The following is a 20316-nucleotide window of genomic DNA, read 5'->3' as shown; positions in this document are numbered from 1 at the left end:
ATGCAGTAGCTTAGATTGGCTGAAAACATTTCTGAAAGCTCTGCTTTCTTAGCATATCCTGTATTCATTTTACAAAGCTATGGGTTTCATAGTGAGGCTTTTGTCCCTGTATCTCACTCACACTGACAGTCCTGTGCATCTCTAATTATAGTACAAAGAAAAAAACACCTACTTGGAGAAGATTGATGGCTTTCGGGCTTATTACAAGCAGTGGTTGAAAGCCATGCCAGCAGAAGAAGCCCCCCACCCCTGGCAGGAGTTCCAGAACAAGCCTGTCGGGGACCAAGACACCACTGATAAGGCTGGCGGCCTTAGGGACGGATGACGGAGCATGCTGCTATGACAAGTGCCCAGCCTTCACACTGCTGGGGGAGCCTGGGAGTCCTTTCAACTTTAGAGGCCAAGAATATTCCAGAGGCACCACAGCACTTTACAGGCAAATGCTGGGCTCAGGGTGCCCAGATCATAGCAGGTCCCACACCAGGCCAAGACATCCTGACAACAATCATGGTCACACAGCATCTACAACACAGAGCCAGGACTAAGCCCATCCCCTGGCACTCTTCAAAGAAAGAATGTAGCGAGGAGGTCTACAGGTTTTATTTTTACAGATCTCAGCTGGTGACCACTAACGTCGTCACCTGTACAGCCCATGCTTCCCCCTGGGTCTTTTCTCTGAGCACCACTCTGGGAAGAGTTGCTTCAGGCAGCGGCCCAATAAGTCTTAAGTCCAAGGTCCAAAGGCCAGGATGCAGAGGAGTCAAGGGTGTCAGCCAGAGCAACCCCGGCAGCCACAGTGTGTGCACTCGATGATGCGACCCTGAAACAGAAGAAGAACATTTGAACACACCGCTACAGCCCTGCGCACTCCCTTGCAGAGCATCTCTACTGGACACTTCTACTTGGGCGTCCCAGCTCCTTTGTGAAGTGGAACAGTTACTACCAGGCGGAAGTTAATGTCTGTGTGTGACTGCTATAACAAGACACACTTGCCACTGCCTAGAGGGCTTAAAGCCAGAGTTCCTGAGGCTACTGGGTGGGGGGTGGGGGGGCCTGGAGCAATGCTGTCTTTACCTCCTTTTTTGGAGGCCATGAGCCCATTCTAAACAAATAAAGTTCTGTTAGTTTTAACTGAGAGTCTCATATATGGGATGACCCTAATCTTCTGGTCCTGCCAACAGCTGCTGAGTGCTAGGATGACAGATGCACATCTGGCTCTATGGGGCACTGGAGATGGAACCTAGGGCTTCATGCATTCTAGGGGGCCACCTACCACCTCAGGCAACAATCCAGCCCCGAATCTCAGTTAAACCTCAACCACAGGCTGGGACACCAAGAGCTTGGGAAGCAGCTATTGCCCACTAGCCATGGCTCAGCACATCATACAGAGCCCCACCCTTGACACTGAGGACAGAGCTGCCTGCTGAGCTGAGGCCATCTGCACTCAATGAAAACTCTGGGAATTAAGACTTGCTTCAGGCCGGGCGTGGTGGCACACGCCTTTAATCCCAGCACTCGGGAGGCAGAAGCAGGCGGATTTCTGAGTTCGAGGCCAGCCTGGTCTACAGAGTGAGTTCCAGGACAGCCAGGGCTACACAGAGAAACCCTGTCTGGAAAAAAAAAAAAAAGAAAAAAAAGACTTGCTTCAGTGTAATGAGAAGACACAAAGTCAAGCTGGATGGATGGCCCGTCTGTCCTGACCTCCGTCTGGCGTTCCATTTCAATGGTGTGGAGGCTGGAGCCCAGCTACTGCTTGTGGGTGCCTGGCCTGCCCTTGAAACCACTTTTCCTTTTGAAGCAGGATCTCAGTACTAGCCCAGGCTGGCCTCAACCTCCCAAGTTCTGGGATTAAAGGCATGAACTACCACTTCTGGCTATGGAACAAAGCAGAAGACATGCAGAGACTAATGTGCCCGTGAGACTAGAGGGATAGCTAGGTTACCTGACAGCCAGCCTCCTAGCATAGCCCTCCCGTCACTTGAGAGCCACTGTCATCACTACTCCCTAAGGAGTGAGGTCTGCTTCAGTTACTCGGCCACTGACAGTACTGAGACCAGCCCCAGATACCACCTCAAAAGGGTGCCTGGTCAGGACTCACTTTTGAGAAGGGTGGCTAGAAGGGTTCTAGTGATGAAACCTCATGGTCAACTAAGACATAGTTTTAAACAGAAAGTAACCCCATCCAACCGCCGGGCATTACCACTTCCAGCTTGCTTTTGGGAACCCGGCAAATGCAGTTGGTGCCAAAGTTGGTGTCCCGAGTCTGAATGCAACGTAGGCAGCATAGGTTCTCATAGCCCTGCTTCTTCCACTTTGCAATCAGGTTTTTGTCTGCATAGCCTTCTTTAATGCAGTATTCATAGAGTTCTGTCAGAAAGTTGGGGACAAACATCAGAACATGGCGTAACAAACCTGCCTTCACCTTGGACTAAAAGGAAAAGTTAAGCTGAGTATGATGGCATGGGCCTTTGATCCCAGCACTTGGGAGACAGAGGCAGAACAATCTCTTTAGTTCGAGGTCAGGCTGGTCTATAAATTGAGTTCTAGAACAACTATGACTACATAAACCCTGTCTCAAAAAACAAAATTTAAGAACAGCAACAAAAGCCAATAATCCCAGAAATGAGCAGAGGCAGGTAGGGCATTGTGAGTGTGAGGTCAGTCCGTATATAATAAATTCCATGCCAGCCCGGGCTACAGAGTGTAACCTTATTTCAAAAATAACAACAAAACACACAAATGACTTCAGCTTTCATGGTAAGAAAACTGAAGATTGATGGGTTTGCAAAGATAATCATTGCTTTAATTTCCATTTCTGGAGCCACGATCTCCCACTACTGCTGTGGATTTCCCCAGTGCCGTTTGTATTTGATGCTAATTCTGCTTCCCCCAGAGGGGCTGCCTGGGATGAGGAGTGAATCAGTACTCAGGTGACTTCATGTAAACCTTCTCCCCATTCTAACTTGTAAAATAAAGGCTAGAGCCGGTGATTGGGCAGTGGAGGGGAAGTAGAGCTAAAAAATTTGGGGGAGGGGGAGAGGGAAAGAAAAGCGAGGGGGAGAAAGAGGAGAGAGGTACACTGAAGCAGAGGAGGAGGTAGAAGGAAAGTGGAGCAGCAGCACATGGCATTGAGAAACCACAAGTTAAGAGGGATCTCATAGCTGTGGTGGATAGCAGCAGTGTAAGGGTAGATCTGCCCAGTCTAGGCACGAAGCCTGTATTCATACTGAGTTATGTTTTCCTTGCATGGGCTTACTTGGGTTGGAGATTTACTGCAACACATTACAGTCAAGGGTTAGCTGGGACTCCCTAGTCCTCTGCCTCTGCTTCCCGAGTGCTGAAAGTATAGGTCTGAATCATGACACTTGGCTTTTGTTCCCTTTCTTTTCTCTCATCCTCCTCTTCCTCATCGTCTAGTTTTTCAAGACAAGGGTTCCTCTGTGTAGTCCTGACTGTCCTGGAAGTAGGACACATAGAGATCAGCCTGCCTCTGCCTCCTAGGATGCTAGGATTAAAGGCATGTGCCACCAGACCCAGCTTTTTATAAACTACTGTATAAATCTTGAAAGCCACTCAAGTACAAAAGAGCCAAGAGGCAAGATGGCCCAGGGGCCAAGAATGCTTTCTATATAGGCCTAATGACCTGAATTGGATCCCTCAGACCCACATGGCAAAGAGAACCAAAACTGCAGGTTGTCCTGCAACCTTCACAGGGAAGGCAAGACACATGCTTGCCTCCATAAGTATGGACACACAGTAACAGTTTTTTTAAAGGTCAAGAAATGTAGCCAGTCACATTTACCTCTGCTTATGGCTTTCCTCTTGTAAAAGAGGTCGAAGATATAGCGGGTTTTCTGGTGATGGATCCTGAAGATGGGCCACAGAGATTCCACTTTCCTCTTTCCCTCATGGGGTTCAGTTTCAGCTGGGGAGAAAGAAAGCACGTATGTGTTCTGGAGCTGGTCATTCTACAGTGGATGCAGCATGTTTGCTTAACTATAGCTATGACTATTTTATATCCATGCAGATAGTAATGAAAACAATGAACAATTAAAAAGGCTGACAAGGGGGCTGGTGAGATGGCTCAGTGGGTAAGAGCACCCGACTGCTCTTCCGAAGGTCCGGAGTTCATATCCCAGCAACCACATGGTGGCTCACAACCACCCGTAATGAGATCTGACTCCCTCTTTTGGTGTGTCTGAAGACAGCTACAGTGTACTTACATATAATAAATAATAAATAAATCTTTAAAAAAAAAAAAAAGAGCTGACAAGAACTGGCATCCTCAAGCCCTTCTAGCAGAATGCAAACTGGTGTAGAAAATGTCAGGCGATTGCCCAAGAGGTTAGTTACCATGAGTCTAGGAATACATCAGAGACCCGGAAATAGACTTTTTACTCCACATTCTCATTTCCTTTATAGTTATGTCAAGAAATCTCTTGGCCCATAGCAACTTTGTAAGTTCTGGGTATTTCACAGAGACAGTCTAGCACAATCAGTTGAGAAAAGAGAAAACCAAGTTAACACTGACTTAATAATTATTGCTGCAGGTATGACCTCATAATAGTAATGATCAGATGAGCTATACACAGGTATTCCAAAGATTGTTTTGAACAGACATTCAAGGGGAGCTGAAGAGAAGATTGAGTGCTTCTTACAGAGAACCCCGCTTCTATTCCTAGCACTTAGGTGGCAGCTCATAACTCACTCCAGTTCCAGGGATCCAACATCCTTTTGGTCTTTCTAAATACTAGACACAAACACGGTACACATGAGGCAAAACACTCAAATCTATTTCTTAAAAAAAAAATTTCAGGGGGCCCATGGGATAGATCAGTGGGTAGGGGTGCTTGCTCCCAAAGCAGATGAGAGTCTGATCCCTGGAACCCACAGGAGAGAACTGACTTCTGTGGGTTGTTCTCTAACCCCTACACACTAACTCTGTAGTACTACCCTGCCTAACACACGGACAAATACCAATTTAAGTGGTCATTCCGGAAGATGGCTTTTATCTTTTATCATCTTGCCAGATGAAATCACGGCAGCCCCACTTGAGGAGTGGCCTAAGTCATGTTGGCCTGATTGAGGTAGAAAGGCCAACTCTGAATATGGTCATCATTCAGATGCTGGAGGCCAGAACTGGATGAGAGTGAACAAAACTGGTTGGTTGAACTTCTGTGTTAAGCAGACAGTGTGTGTTCATTGATCTCTCTCTCCTCCTGAAGTTTCGTATCTCTGTTTAATGTATGTGCACTAGTGTACCTGTCGCCCATGGATGTCAGAAGGTGTTGGCAAGAGCAGTGAGTGCTCTCAACCACTGAGCCATCTCTGCAGCTTGAGTCTCTGCTTTTGACTGTGGAGGGGATGTACTTAGTATTGCCTTGACGTCCCCTCAATGATAGACTGTAACCTGGAATTGTAAGCCGAATAAACCTTTCCTTCCCTTGTGTTGCTTTTGGTCTGATGTTCTATCACAGTAACAGCATCAAACCAGGACATCAAAGGCTAGCATATCCTTTGATAGAGGTTCCCAAAGCCCCAGATCGGTTGCCATGGTGATTTGTTGCAGAAGCTGCTACATGGTGCAAAGACCATGGGATAAAGACTTGCAAAGACCCACAAAAAGCATGTGAATATGTGGCAGAGCTCTAGGCCAGCTAAAGCTAGAGGCTCAACAAGAAAAAAGGGCATGGATAAAAAGACTTCACAACGGGGCTATTCCCAGCACTCCTGTCAGAGTGGCTTACAACTGCTTGTAACTCCAGCTTTAGGTGTTCTCACACCCTCTTCTGGCTTCCCCAGGCACCTGTGCTAACATGCGTACATCCCCCAACCCCACCCCAAAGTAAAATAAAATCTAAAAAAATAAACAACCCCCAGAAAACTCAACACACAGTGAGGTGGGCATTGTGGGACACACCTCTTTAACCCTAGTGCTAAGGAGGCAGAGGCAAGGAGCTCTCCATGAGTTTGAGGCCATCCAGTCTATACAGTGAGTTCCAGGATAGCCAGAACTATGTCTGCTGGAGACCCCGTTCCCAGCAAAACACTAAAAGTAGCGCAGACCCCCGATCTTTCACAAATACACTAATAATGAAACAACAACAGACCTTTCTGGGGAGAGGTATGACAGCCTCATCAATGTTACTCTTCAGAACCTTCAAACACTCTGAGCTGAGAGAAAAAACATGACCACTTTGCTATAAGCCTCTACTCGGTGTTTTTTTTCTTTCTTTCTATCCTTGGAGACGCTGAGCCTTGATACTGTCCAGCATACCCAGGCAGAAAGACCCTACTCACCTTCTCTCATCTTTTGATCTAGTTCATCCAACGTTGGCTCGATCAACTCCCAGCCATCTGGAGGTGCTTTCCGGCTTCTTTTGACCTTGGGCATTTCCCAGCAAGATAGCTTATAAAGATCTACAAGAAAACCAACTGCTTTCTGAGCCTCAGGTTGCCAAAGGGCTTTGACAGCCATTCCCCTGCTCCCCTAGATGTCAAGCTCAGAGAGTAAAATGTATGTTATGTCCTTAAGTAACCATGCATTGTCTCTGCCCCGTTTCAGAGCCCGTTTCAGCTGTCTCAGTATCCTCCCCGGACTCTTGCTGTTCCCCCACCCTCAACACACACTCTACAGCAGAGGAATAGGAACAGCAAAACAGCCCAAGACTAAAAACACTTGAGGCCTTGCTTGAGATCTACTGGAAGGGGTGGATCTATTATTTATCTCATGCTGTAAAAGTGTCTACAGTAGAAAAGAGAAGCCAGAACTGTCAGAACTTCAGCCACGGGAAGCTCAGTCATGGAGCGTTCAATCGGGAGCTCTGACTGACTGCTTCGGTTTCCTCACTCAGCTTCTGCTGGAGCTGTGAGTAACGGTCGATGGTGTCATCCCTACTTGTGACAGTTTACTCTTTCGCTTGGAAGCCGAATCTGAGATTATCTCTATATTATATCCAGAACCCTATTGGGCGCTTCAGCTGGATGCCTTAAAGTGGCTTCCCTAATTGATTTCCGCTGGGTACTTTATCTCTATCCTTCCTTCCTTCCCGAGTCTCTCTAGCTAGTTTTTCCTTTGCTTTGGATTGCTATCTACCACTCATGCGAACCAAACGTATGTCCATGGTAGATCATTTTCCAGAAGGCCCAGAACAGCTACTCAGCTTCCCTAGAAGGGAACTGTGACACACACGCATTCTCCAAGCAGGTGTGAGGTGGGGCCAGAAGGATTGAGAGTTCAAGGCCAGTGTTGGGTATATGGTGAGTTTGTGCCCAATCTAGACTACATAAGACCCTGTCAAGAAATAAAGAAAAGAAAGAAAAGAAAGGAAGAAAGAGGAAGGAAGACAGACAGTCAGAGAGAAAGAGAGAGAAAAAGAGAAGGCAAGAAAGAGAAAGAAAGAAAGAAAGAGAAAGGAAAGAAGGAAGGAAGGAAAGAAGGAATGCACAATACCTTTGGGTATTGAGAGTAATATAAAAGTCCTTGGTCTTCACAGTTCCAAAGCTGGGTTCTTGTCCAGATTTACCAACTCTTCTGTGACTCTGGGGGAGATCACTTTTCTTCTGCAGTCTTCTGTCTCATCTGTAGAATAAGAGCAGTAGGTTACACATGTTAAATAGCCGCCAAAATCTCTCTTTTTAGAACAACAAAGCAGGCCAGTCAAAATCTAAATAGAAACGCTTTTTTCTTCTTCTTCTGATTGCATAAAGCTTTCTAGCTGGAAAAGAGTAACTTATCAGCATAACAGACTCATCTGCTCAAAACAGTCTTCAGTCCCATTCACTATATGGTGACTGACAGTTTACAGTCCCCCATTCCCACACCCCTCCTTAACAATTTAATAAATTAAGAATAAAACTCTTAAGACGTGGACTCTGGGTCACACTGCTGACAACTAGTGAGTCTAGAGCCTCCTGACTTCCCCATCAGTGGTCTTTGCTCCGGTTTTTCCAGCGCTCACATTAAAAGACAGATTGACTCTGAGCCCTTCCCAGGGCGCACAGCCTGATTAGAGAATCACTTTCTCCTGACCTAGGAGGACTCAACCCGAGAGGCTCTCCGGTCCGGGGAGAGGTAAAACGAAGAGGCGATCGGATCAGGAGGAAAGAGGTGTTGTGTTGGGCTGTTTACAGACGTAGAAGAGCGGGAAAGGGGGTGAACGAGAGCGAAGTTACGGACGGGACAGTGGCAGAAAACTCAAGAGCAGCATCTGAGAAAAAAAGCGGTATTTAGACAGAAAACGGTCCCGGAAGAGAAAACGACGTGGGGAAAACACACACGCAGAGAGAGAAAGAGCGAGCCCCAAGTTTACCATCCCCTGTGCAGAAGGATGAAGTCACCAAGTCATCGGGGACTCCAGCCTCTGCCGCTTAAGCAGCTCACACAGCTCTCCTGCCCGTAACCATTGCCAAAGACAAGGTACTCGAGAACCGAGCAGAGAAAACACTCACCGGAAACTCAAGCACCTAAGGCCGCTGTTTCTTTATTGACGGCTTCCGCTCCGGCTAGAAACTCTTCAGAATAAGGCCCTCGCGGGGCCCCGCCCACCTCGCGCGGAGATTGCGTCATCTTAGGTGTCCCTGGCGCTGCCTTTGTAGAATTCCGGAAACCGCACGGCCCTTTTCCTCTCACTTCCTGTAGGGGTGGCCCACACGGCTACGTGTCTCCTCGGACAGGGACACCGGGGAACGAGTATTCCTGGCAGTACACGTTCTGGTCAGGAATTCAGGCACCTCCCAAGACAGCCCGGCCTCGGTGTGAGGTCCCAGATCCTTGCAGCGGCGGCGGCGGTGGCGGCGTCAGTGGCGCGCGGAGAGGGAACCAAGCCGGGCGGAAGAAGTCGATTCCAAGGAATTTCCGGTTCCGGTGTCAGTTCGAGGCGCCGCCGCCGCCGCTGCTGCAGCCGCCGGAGCCGAGATGCCTAAAGGAGGTGAGGGGGTGGGCGCGCGTGGTTCGCGTGGCTTCTCTAGTGGCGGCCGTAGGCGGGCTGCCGCGGTCCCCTCAGCCCGCGGGTCTGGGGCCTCTAAGAGATCCGCGCCGAAGGAGGCCATCCCCGTCGCCTCCCAGCCATGCGTGGGCCTCGACGCTCAATTGTCCTGCTTGGGAAGCCGAGGACCACAGTGGTTGAGGGCCTCTCCGTCGGGGATTTTTGAGGAGACTCACGGGTGCTGGGTCCTTGTCCCGGAGGAGAGCGGGACCCAGGAGTCTCGGCCAAGCCTCGGGAGCATCAGAAGTTTGTCCTCCCATTTGGTTGGCCGGAGACTTGAGTCACCGCGTCCCGCGCTAGTGCGGTGCCTGGCTGCCTGGAGCATAAAATGTGGCTTTTGAGGAGCCACGCCTGCCTCATAATAAGACCTTGACTTGATGATGTGGGACCTGGCTCTGATTCCCTCCTTACACCGTAGCCATTCAGGATGTGCTTCTGAGCCAGTCGCCTAACTTCTTTGTGTCTCGGTTTTGTCGTTTCCCAAAAAGGGGGTGGGGTGGGGGACATAGATTATATTTTCCTCTTGTTGTGAGAGAGGCATGAACTAGGTAGCCCACGTACTCAGCCCAGTGCCCCGCAGCCCCTAAATGTCCAGCTATTACTGTGGGTAGAGACCAAGAAAACAAGTGTTTCCCATCGTACGTTGTTTTCAGGCTTTGAATAGCAGATATATCACATCTTAAGTCTGTGGCCTCAAACAAAACTTTTCCAGTTCGTTTTCTTCATCTGAACTACAGGGGTATTAATAAGACTTAGTTTGATGAGTAGGAGACAGGCGGACAGGAGTTATACGGTGGCAGAAAAAATCGCTCTAAGGGCCTGGCTAGCTCCCAGCACAGAACAGATGTTCAGTAAATGTTGGCAGCTCACGTGTTAAGCCAGTTAATGCAGTGAGCCCACAGGAACATCTGCCTGGAGATTTTCAAGCTTAAATTGCTTCCTGTCAATATTCAGATATTAGGCTTTACAGGGCCAAGTGCGTCTAAATCTAGTTCTCTGCTGATTTATCCTGCGTCTAGAAGAGCACTGTCTTTGTTCCTCAGTCTCATCTTTAAAAGGCAAAGGAACTTTTTTCAGCTCCTGACTCCAAGGTTGGGAATTACAGTTCGACAGTCTTGAATATGAAATCATGGCTAATGGACTTAATCTTGACTTCTGGGAAGCTTTGCAGGCAGACAAACAAAGCTTGTTTCCTTTCTTGGGCTAACATGAGAAAACAGTGATAAAAACTATTTAAAAAAATCCCCCAGGAGCAAAGGACCAATTCTGTTTTCAGTATACTGTGAATTATTTTTTTAAAGCATCTTGAAAGAGCCTCTGTAAACCAAAGATCATGAAAGGGTGTTGCTTTTTTTGTTGTTGTTTGGTTGGTTTTTTGTTTTGTTTTTAATGGTAAAGCTTGATATCTCACAATAGGCCTTTCATGAGCATACCTAGATACACCCCTGGGAACTCAGGTAGTCATTAAAAATGGGTGGTGTAGGCTGTTGGCAGCTCAATTACAGCTCTGCAGCTGCTGTCTAGGAAGTCACTGTGTCTCTGCAGTGGTCTCCGGAGCTTGGAACAGTTCTAGCTGTCTAATCATAGATTCTCTACTCACAGCAAGGGGTCTGCAGAAATCAAGAAAGGGCCTATTTGGCAATAGAGGCCACAGTCAAACCTGCATCGAGATGCCAAAGGCTTGCAACCCAGCTATGAGACTAGCTTTAGCAGGAATTGGTCTAGTCTTCTGGCTAGCACATGAGGGTATGGCACTGATCCTCGTAGCTGAATTGTCTCTTAGCTGAATTGTCTCTTGACAGTCCTGATCAATGTTAGACTGCTGTTGACTCTGTCTTTAATTTTGCCAGTTTAATTGTTTTTGCTTTTTTTTTTTTTTTTTTTTTTTGAGACAGGGTTTCTCTGTATGGCCCTGGCTGTCCTGGAACTCACTTTGTAGACCAGGCTGGCCTCGAACTCAGAAATCCGCCTGCCTCTGCCTCCCAAGTGCTGGGATTAAAGGCGTGCGCCACCACGCCCAGCTCAGTTTAATTGTTTTATGGGAGATTTGTATGTGTGTTTTGTCTTTTGTCCATGTGTGTACAAGTGTACCATGCTTGCAGAGCCCACAGAGGTCGGGAGAGGGCTTTAGATCACCCAGGAACTGGCGTGATTTTGAGCTGCCCTGTAGGTGCTGGGAACCAACTAGGGCTATCTGAAAGAACAGCAAACGTTCCTAACTGCTGAGCCGTTTCTCCAGCCCTATTTGCTAGTTTAATTCTGAATACAGAGTTTCTGTTAGTCGATGTATCACCAAGATAAGCATGGAGTATGTCATTCTCCTGATGCCACTGGCAGTCGTGTGCTCAGGAGCCATGCAGACTTAGGTTTTACTGCCAACCAGTGTGTTAGCGTTAACAGGTTAACAGACGCTGTGTGTTGCTTCTCCAATGCCAGGCAACATTCTGGTTGCTTTACCAATGGTGTCCACCCTACTTCCATGGCAGCCTTGTGGGGGAAAAGGAAACAGGCTCTGGGAAGGCACACAGAGACACAGATGTAGGAAATGATACAACTCAGATTGGAACCCAGAGCTTTAGACTTGAGAATTCTTCCTCTTTTGCACAGTGTTTGACATTAAGGCTCCTCGTCTGTGGTACAGAGCAGCAGGGGATCTTGTGCTGTGCCTTTGCTCTTTAGAACACGACTCCCTAGGTAGACCAGGCTGGCCTGGGACTCAAGAGATCCAGATCTTGCCAGCCTCTGGTCTCAAATGCTGGAATTAAAGATGCCCAGCTGTGTTTGGATTTTAAGAAAACAGGATTCAGTCAGACTGTATCTCCCTCTCCTCACCTTAGGTCTTGTTCTTAGGAACCTACATCTGGCAATCTGTGCATCCGGTGTCTTAAGCCGCTGCTTTTGTTCTTTGAGATCACTGTAGGTTTGGGTGGTACTTGGTGAAGGTAGGTGAGGTTCCCTTGGGCTGAACAGGACAGCCTTTTGGGGGTCTGTGTAGTGAAGGCTGACTTCTCTCTCACCTTCCTAAACTACTGATCTTTGTGCAGGTAGAAAGGGAGGCCACAAAGGCCGAGTGAGGCAGTATACAAGCCCGGAGGAGATCGATGCCCAGCTACAGGCTGAGAAGCAGAAGGCCAACGTGAGTACATGTCTGTCTGCTCCAGTGGTCCAGTATGTTGCCTTGCTTCTGGCTTTTAGGGAGAACAGGAAAGGACTACTGTTCTCCAAGAGACGTCACACATGAGGGTGGGAAGGACACCAGATGGCAGGTGTGAGCCCTGGAGCAGCCAGTCACAGTCACAGAAAGGTGGTCTCCACTCGTGGTCCTGTTTGCCTGCCTTCTAGAGGCCCTCTCCCTACCAGCTGCTGTCCATCTACAGCTCCTATCAATTCCCTGCAGCTCCCCCCACACAAGGCTAGCTGCTAGACTCTATACAACATACAGCCTGCCTTCCTGTACCCCCACTGTCCTGTGTGTTGCTATTGGCTCTGTTCAGCGTCACCTCTTCTGTGACATACTAGTGCTGCCTGCCCTAGCTCCTCCAGTTCCTCTGTGCTAGGATACCCTGTCCAGTCTACTCTTAACTGCATCCTCTGCAACAGTGAATATCCACACCTGAATTAAGGGCTTAAGGAAGCAGACAGCCCCTCTCCCAGGATCCCTGAGAAGGGGAGAAGCCATCTCTAGCTGGGATTCTGGGAGTTTTGAGAATTTGAATTTGTAGAGTTCCTGGCATGGAACCTTGGAGTTTTTCGAGACAAGGTTTCTCTGAGTAGCCCTGGCTGTCCTGGAACTCACTCTGTAGACCATGTTGGCCTCGAACTCAGAAATCTGCCTGCTTCTGCCTCCCAAGTGCTGGGATTAAAGGTGTTTGTCACCACTGCCCGGGTGGATATAAGGGTTTTTTTGTTTGTTTCCAGAGCTGAGGACTGAACCAGGGCCTTGCGCTTGCTAGGCAAGCGCTCTACCACTGAGCTAAATCCCCAACCCCTGGATATAAGTTTTTATTGGGCTTTCTTACTTTGTTTTTTTTTTTTGGAACAGACTATGTGTAGCTGAGGCTAGTTTGAACTCTTGGCAATCCTCCTGCATCAGCCTTCCATGTGCTGAGATTATACTTATAGGTATGTTTCCAGGCGTGGTGGCGCATGCCTTTAATCCCAGCACTTGGGAGGCAGAGGCAGGTGAATTTCTGAGTTCGAGGCCAGCCTGGTCTACAGAGTGACCAGGACAACCAGGGCTACACAGAGAAACCCTGGCTCAAAAAACAAACAAAAAAACCAAATTATAGGTATGTTGACTCTTTCTAGTGTTTTTTGTTTTTTTTTTTTTTTTTTTTTTTTTTTTTTTTTTTTTTTTTTTGTGAGACAGAAATGTAGAGGCTGGTAGCCGCCAAGGTGTGGTCTTGGGCATTTGGTGCCAAAAGGCCATATGTGGACAGGTGTGACCATGGGAGCATACAAACAAGGCATGACCAGGAAAGTTACTTTGGCAACTGTTGGTAGCGGGTACCCGGCAGGTGCAGTTTTTAGCTCCACACCTGGGTCTTTGTGATCCAGTGAGATGAGCTTCTTTCTGAGCTGAGCAAGGTGGCTATCAAGGATCAGAGAGTCTTTTATGGCTGTATCAGGACCTTTGACCTCTGCTCTATGATGCTGAGTGGTCACTTTTTAGGACCTTTGTCATACTAGGCTTGAGCCTTCCAGAGGCTTAATGTGAAGGTCCACAATCAGAGGGTGGCTGTGGGTGTTATATTCTTGGGGGTCTGTTTTGCATTTTTGATTCTGCAGGTTGTCCATTTCTGAAACAGGAAGAAGATGAACAAGAAGAAGGTGGAGATGGGGCTTCAGGTGACCCAAAAAAGGAAAAGAAGTCTCTAGACTCAGATGAGAGTGAAGATGAAGATGATGACTACCAGGTGAGTCTGTAGACTGCAGGCCACACTCATTCACTGGGCAGATAAATGTGTGTCTGGGCTTTTAAGGCAGGGTCCTATATAACCTAGGCTACTGCGACCTCCTGACAGTTCTGCCTCCCCCTCCAAAAGTACTGATTTATGAGCATGTACCGCCAACCTCGGTTTTAATCAGAGGGGTTAGATGCATACCATGGTAGCATATGAAGTCCAAAAACAGCTGTGTGGAGTGGGTTCTCTCCTTCCACTGCTGTGAGTCCCAGGGATCAAACCCAGGAAATCAGGTTTGCAAGACAAGTTCTTTACCCACTTACTGTCACTGGGAGTTAGAGGCTCATGTATCCTAACTTGGCCTTGAATTAGTTGATGAACTAACTGGTGTTCTGTCTCATGCCTACCATTAATTACCAAAAGCCCTTGCTCTTTAGGACTCGGGATCTGATGGGAACATACGGTGAAAATGAAGTAAAGGAACAGTGGAAATTCAAACTGTGAAAAGTGCTATGACTCAGACTAGTAGAGGAGAGGATACTTGGACTAGCACTGTGCTAATGAGGTGGCTTAAGCCAAGGTTGGAGCCAGCCATGTTTAACACAAAACCAACCAACCAAACAACAAATGTTAGGGAGAACAGTTGAGGCAACCAGACAGGCAAAGTGCAAAGGCCCCAGGTGGGAAAGGCTCTGCATGTTTGAAGAACAGAAAGTGGGGGCTGTTGGGCAAATGGTGCCAGATGAACGAAGAGAGAGATCGGGGCCCCTCTGTAGTTACAGAAGACTGTTGGCTTCACTACATTAGGGACTAGGCAGGGGCAACTGGAGACCTTGAAAGTAGGAGAAAGATAACCAGGTTTGCTCCTTATTTTATGTTTTACAATGTACTTATCATGGAGGGGGTGATGTATAGCATGCTGTGATGTGTGTAGTCTGACAAGCTGCAGGAATCATGTGCCTGTACCCTAGCTATCCATCCTGTCGTCCCATCACTGATTGTGGCTTTCTGGAACAGATGCTCAGATGCTATGGTAGTCAGGAGAAGGCATCCAGGGCTTGCTCGTCAGTGATTGGCAGTAGCAGGGTAGAAGAGTGGATAGACTCCAGCCATGTTTTGGGCATGAGGGAAGGAAAGATGAGGTTGGGTGAGGGCAGGTCTAGTTTGCCTGCTGTAGAAAGAGGTGGTTAAGTTGGAACCTGTGGTCACGTCAGTCAGCAAAGCTCCTTTCTGAGCTGCCTTAGGGCTGTGTTTTGATTTCTTCTCCGGCCTACCCAGATAAGATTGAGAGGGCTCAGCTTCTTTTTTTTTCTTTCCCATTAAATTATTTATTCACTTACCTCCTGATCACAGTCTTCCCACTCCCAACCCCCGCCGCCGCCTCCCAGTTTTACACACACACATAAGCTCTTCCTCCCCCTTTCCCCTTCTCTTTCTGCTCAGAGAAGTGGAAGGCTCCCCATGGGGACCAACCTACCCTTGCACATCAGGTCACTACAGAACTGGGCACATCCTCTTCCCGTTAAGACCAGACAAGATGGTTTAGCTTCTTTAACTTTTTAACTTTTTTTTTTAAAGACTTATTTATTTTATATATGTAAGTACAGTGTAGCTGTCTTCAGACACACCAGAAGAGGGCATCGGATCCCATTACGGATGGTTGTGAGCCACCATGTGGTTGCTGGGAATTGAACTCAGGACCTTTGAAAGAGCAGCCAGTGCTCTTAACCGCTGAGCCATCTTTCCAGCCCGATGGTTTAGCTTCTTAAGTCTCTTCTTCCCTACTCAAAGCTGAGATGTGTGGGAATTGCAACACCATGGCTCACCCTACTCTGGGAACCCACCATGTGGTTACTCTTGAGAAAAATCAGGCTTAGGATTCCATGGGAAGCTGCTCTGGAGACTGAGAGTGAATGGGGCAGTACTCTCCGTTGACCTTGAGCTGCCAATCTCCTGGGCTCTGACACAGGTTGTCATTGTACACATTCGTTTTCTTTGCCCCTCCAAGACTGTTGAGATATTCCAAAGTGGTGTCCCCATCCTGATGGGCTGTCAGTGGCTTGGCCTCCCCCCACCCACCCACCAGACCTAGCCTTCTGTAACAGTCCTTCCCGTTCTGTCCTAGCAAAAGCGAAAAGGTGTGGAAGGGCTCATTGACATTGAGAACCCCAACCGGGTGGCACAGACAACTAAGAAGGTCACGCAGCTGGATCTGGACGGGCCGAAGGAGCTTTCCAGGAGAGAAAGGTAACATCTGCAACCTTAGAACACAGACCAGGGCCCCAAAGCAGGCACTCTGCCTCCCAGCCACACCTACAGCCTCATCATTGAAGTTATGGGATGAAACACCCTCCTGGCCTTTCAATAGGGCAGAAGCTGCTAGGATTCTAGCCTGCTACCCTTTTCAGGTCCCACCATGGATGAAGAGCATACCTGAAAACTACAGAGAAGGGGTTTGAGTGTCACTGAGGCTGTGGAGGACACTCTGTTTCTGTACCTTTCCATTAGGTTTGGGGTGTGTGTGTGTGTGTGTGTGTGTGTGTGTGTGTGTGTGTGAATTTCCCCAGAAACCCAGCAAGCTGGGCTGTCCATCCAGAGCAGAAGGGCTCTAATGCCCCACCTACCCCCATCTCCAAGGTTCTGCCATTTTACTGAGCAGTCATGAATAAGTTGCTGTCTTCTTTGGTCCTCAAGTTCTCACTAATACCAAAAAGATCCCATTACTTTGCCCAACAGAAATGATGACCATGAAAGCCTGCAACTTTCTGCTACTTGTTGTTCTTCAAGGTTCTTGGCTCCACAGAACCTTGAAGTAGCCTTGCTTAGTCATGAATAAGAAACTTCTCAATCTGACACATCCCAGACAGGATCTGCTGGTCAGTAGTGTTATCTCTACACCTCCATAGAAGGTGTCTTGTCTTGTCACCTGAGTGTAGTGTCACCTGAGTGTAGTGTCACCTGAGTGTAGTGTTTACCCATCCAACCCTTGGTGGCTGAGTTGTCATCCATTTTCCTGAAGCAGGTCCCTGTGCTTTCCTTCTTACTGTCCAGCCTTATACACTAGGAAGGCCTCCAGAAAGCCCTTCTGCTGCCCCTGCCAGGGCTCTGGGCTCCTTATGCTGCTCCTCCAAGGTATCAGTGCACATTAGAAAGGTACGGAGCTTTCTAATCACATTGTAGGCAGTCCTCCTAGTGAGACCACACAGGGGAACTGATGGCCCTTCCTACTCTGCATAGAATCCTGCTTTTATTCTCACCCTGACTGGGGGCTCACCTGCTTGGGAGGACACCTGAGGTGCTGTGAGAATGTGCTGTCTCGGTGCTCTCAAGTCAGGGTGTTTCTTCCAGCATCTGTCCAGTTTCTTCTGTACAGTCGTCTCTGGAACACAGTGCTCTTGGGTTAAGTTCCACATTCTCATTGTAGCCACCAAACTCTCTGAAGTCTTCAGGCACCAACCTGGTCCCTGCAAGAAGGCACTGTCCCCTTTTGGGCCAGGGTTCTCACAGGTTTGCCACCTTTCCTTGCTTATTTGAGGGTGTTCACTAAGTGAAACACATGGATCAGAGCACCCCTCAGCTTAGTGTCCTCCTTTGCACCTGAGTGCTTCCACTAACAGTGATGACACTGATGTCATTTTATCCAAACAGAGAAGAAATAGAGAAGCAAAAAGCAAAAGAACGCTACATGAAGATGCATTTGGCTGGGAAGACAGAGCAGGCCAAGGCTGATCTCGCCCGGCTGGCAATCATCCGGAAACAGCGGGAGGAGGCAGCAAGAAAGAAAGAGGAAGAAAGGAAAGGTAGGTCTGAGCCCGTCAGACCCTGCAACAGTTCCCTGACTGGTTTTGGGCAGGACCCTGAACTGCCTGTGAGGTTGGAGAGGTTGAGGAGTGACAGCTGCCTGCTCACCCATGCCAGCCAGTAAAGCCTTGCACTCCCTGGAGAAATGTTCCTGTCCACCATCATGGAGTCAGATGAGGGTTGGAATCAACAGAGTCCTGCTTAGCGGTCACTGAGTGACTCCGGCAGCAAAAGGCCTCAGGACCAACAGATCTTGGAGCCTTGTAAAACCAGAAGTTGCTATGCCTGAGCTGCCACTCCACCCAGCCGCTTGAGGTAGCTCGGAGCTCTCTGTAAGAGAAACTTACACTAGGCATCAGCCTGTGAGCCACTCCTTACCCTCCCTCCCTCCCTCTGGGCATCCAGGGTCTCACAGGCCTGAATATGTCTAGTATAGGGGAGTGTTTTACCTTAGACCCTCCATAAGAAAGTGGCAGGAGTGGACATGAGAGAGCACCCTTAGCCTACTCTCCTGCCCATTTACCTAGTTATGAGGAAACTGGGTCCTAGAACTGAGACCTCACAAGGGCATCCATATCACCCTCCTGAGCTTGTTTAATCTTGACTCATTTGGCTTCACAAACCCAAGCGAGAAAGGACTCAATGTGTTGCTAGATATTGTTGCTGACTTGAGACTTTAGACTTCAGAATACAAAGAGAGAGGTTGGAATTGCAGAGTTCTGCTAGGGTTTTCAGAAGTTCCCAGTAGCCACCAGACGGCTTGTGGGTGGGTCTAAATGGCCAGCCACTCAGTTGGGCACAGCAGGAACATCTGGATGGCTGGCCCTGTGGCCTCAGCAGAAATTCTCTCCCTTGGGTGGCAGCCTGGATCCTTGGCTCTGTGTTAGCACAGTCTTGTGTGCACAGAATGTTTTGAGGCCTAGGTCTTGAAGTCCTGTGATTCAGAGGATGTGGGAGGTATGTCTGCTGTGTTCTAACCCCCACCTTTCCCTTCCAATCCCTCAGCAAAAGATGACGCAACTTTGTCAGGAAAACGAATGCAGTCGCTCTCCCTGAATAAGTAAGCTGGCCTGTGGGAGGAGATGCCGGGGAACTGGGCCGTGCCACCAGGACCTCTGCCATGTCTCACCCACCCTGTGCCCTGGCGCCGCTGCAGCAGCCCCTATGGCCAGGGGCCCCTACGGCCTGGGGCCTCTTCTTCATCTTGGCACAGAAATTGTTCAGGGGATGGGGGGCTGGGGGAGGGGCAGCTGCTATCTTTGAGACAGAAAGATGCAGGACAGCATTTCATACGTAACCATTTGAATGTTTTTGCTGTTTTTAGAATTTGGAACCTTGGTTGGGTGGGGGGTGCCTGGGAAGTGGGGTGAGGAGATTCCATTTGTCCAGTAGATTGCACGCTAGCGGGGGAGGGGAGTGCCAGCAGGCAGCTGCTGTGGGAATTGATGACAACCAGCCCAGATTGTCTGGGTGCTCACTCAGAGGGGCTCCGGGAGCCTGTGCCGTGAAAGGTCCTAGATTTGTGCCTGGCCAGTTCCGACCGATGAGGCCTCTCCTCTCTGTTCTGTCCCCTTCCCACCCACCTGGTCTGGGCTAGTGCCCATTTTTAACCCTACCCATTGATCATTTCAAGAAACCTCTGGTTACTGTGCGTCACCCAGACAAGACATGCTCCTCAAATTCAACTTGTATATTTGGCAGATTAAACAACAACATCGTAATTCCTTGTTTGGCAGTTTCTCTATCTGCTATCTCTATCTTTGCTCGTGGCAGTACCAGCAGGGTTTAGGGCACACACCTACCTTGGAAGACACTGTCAGACTTTTGCACAAAGTAAGGTTCAGGGCCTAGATGTCCTTGACGTAATAGAGACCTGGGAGGTTTCTGAGCGCCAGTCCTGAACCTACAGCAGATTGGAGCCGTGCTGAGCTGCCCGCCTGGTCTTCTGCTGGAGGAAGGTTCCCGAAGGCTCCCAGGGCTCACCACAGCAGTCCTTGGCACTGTGACAGGGAGGAAGCAGGCCTGCTGCTAGCCAGTGAGTTACTTGTACATTCAGGCCCAGGGAAAGGCTCCTGTCCCGGCCCCATCTGAGTGGGGTACTGCAACTGAATGACATTGTCCTTTGTGCTTTCATAGTTGGGGGGACGTAAGGGTCTGTGTGTGTCAGGGTCAAGTATGGGTGTGGCTGCCAGAGACTCAAGCATGACTTAATAGCAGAGATGACATTTGAGTCCGTTTTTTTAGTGACCACTACCACATGCCTTTGGGCTTGACCCTGATTGATGGCCTCTGGAGAGGATCCTGCAGCTACCCAGATTCAAGGTTGGCTCCAAAATGAGGAAGGTGATAGCCTTTTAACAACGCCCTAAGGCCCTGTTGCTAGCTGTAGGACAGAGTAGTAAAAGGTTTGTAAGATGTCTGTGGGTGGGGGTTTTCCAACACCAAACTAAAGTGTACTGCTTGGGTTGGGTGCAGAAGTGTGGGTGTGGCTTTGGCTTGTTGGAGCTTTTGCCCACTTGGAGACCATGGATGTAATGACCTTCAGCATAGGGCCTGTCACACAAACTCTGAGGCCTAGGCTGAATTAAAGAACTAATGGGCACTTGTATGGCTTGATGCTTCTG

At 48.7% G+C, this 20316-nt stretch overlaps 3 protein-coding genes across 6 annotated transcripts in view; 2 read left to right on the top strand and 1 right to left on the bottom strand.

Annotated features, from left to right (window-relative positions):
• Nucleotides 1–1131, top strand: part of LOC110294245 (ATP synthase F(0) complex subunit f, mitochondrial) — a 43271-nt gene extending 42140 nt beyond the window's left edge. For both annotated transcript variants that reach the window (XM_085837425.1, XM_021162332.2), the window contains one exon: nt 152–1131. In XM_085837425.1, the coding sequence (XP_085693551.1) occupies nt 152–325 (174 nt within the window). In that variant the 3' untranslated portion in view covers nt 326–1131. The remainder of the gene's footprint in view (nt 1–151) is intronic.
• On the bottom strand, nt 585–8604 carry Bud31 (BUD31 spliceosome associated protein). 3 transcript variants are annotated; one of them, XM_029477041.2, is made up of 7 exons: nt 8313–8437; nt 8033–8210; nt 7454–7582; nt 6301–6420; nt 3803–3925; nt 2201–2367; nt 585–820 (listed from the first exon to the last, which is right to left on the bottom strand). In XM_029477041.2, the coding sequence occupies exons 4-7, from the start codon at nt 6392–6394 to the stop codon at nt 770–772; spliced, it is 435 nt and encodes a 144-aa protein (XP_029332901.1). In that variant the 5' UTR covers nt 6395–6420; nt 7454–7582; nt 8033–8210; nt 8313–8437; the 3' UTR covers nt 585–769. The 3 variants fall into 3 exon arrangements, with proteins under 3 accessions (XP_029332901.1, XP_021017996.1, XP_021017997.1); XM_021162337.3 differs by lacking the exons at nt 8033–8210; nt 8313–8437 and adding an exon at nt 8452–8604; XM_021162338.2 differs by lacking the exon at nt 8033–8210 and having other exon boundaries at nt 8313–8452.
• Nucleotides 8605–8774: 170 nt separating this feature from the next.
• Pdap1 (PDGFA associated protein 1) lies at nt 8775–19413 on the top strand. Its single transcript, XM_021162336.3, has 6 exons — nt 8775–8930; nt 12032–12123; nt 13796–13903; nt 16017–16138; nt 17540–17691; nt 18698–19413. The coding sequence occupies exons 1-6, from the start codon at nt 8918–8920 to the stop codon at nt 18754–18756; spliced, it is 546 nt and encodes a 181-aa protein (XP_021017995.1). The 5' UTR covers nt 8775–8917; the 3' UTR covers nt 18757–19413.
• The last annotated feature ends 903 nt before the right edge of the window (nt 19414–20316 follow it).

This window comes from Mus caroli, unplaced genomic scaffold, assembly GCF_978045245.1.
Source record: "Mus caroli unplaced genomic scaffold, Mus_caroli_1 scaffold_4, whole genome shotgun sequence".
Taxonomy (NCBI): domain Eukaryota; kingdom Metazoa; phylum Chordata; class Mammalia; order Rodentia; family Muridae; genus Mus; species Mus caroli.
The sequence above is the reverse complement of the archived record's forward strand: the minus strand, read 5'-3'. Positions and strand labels throughout refer to the sequence as shown.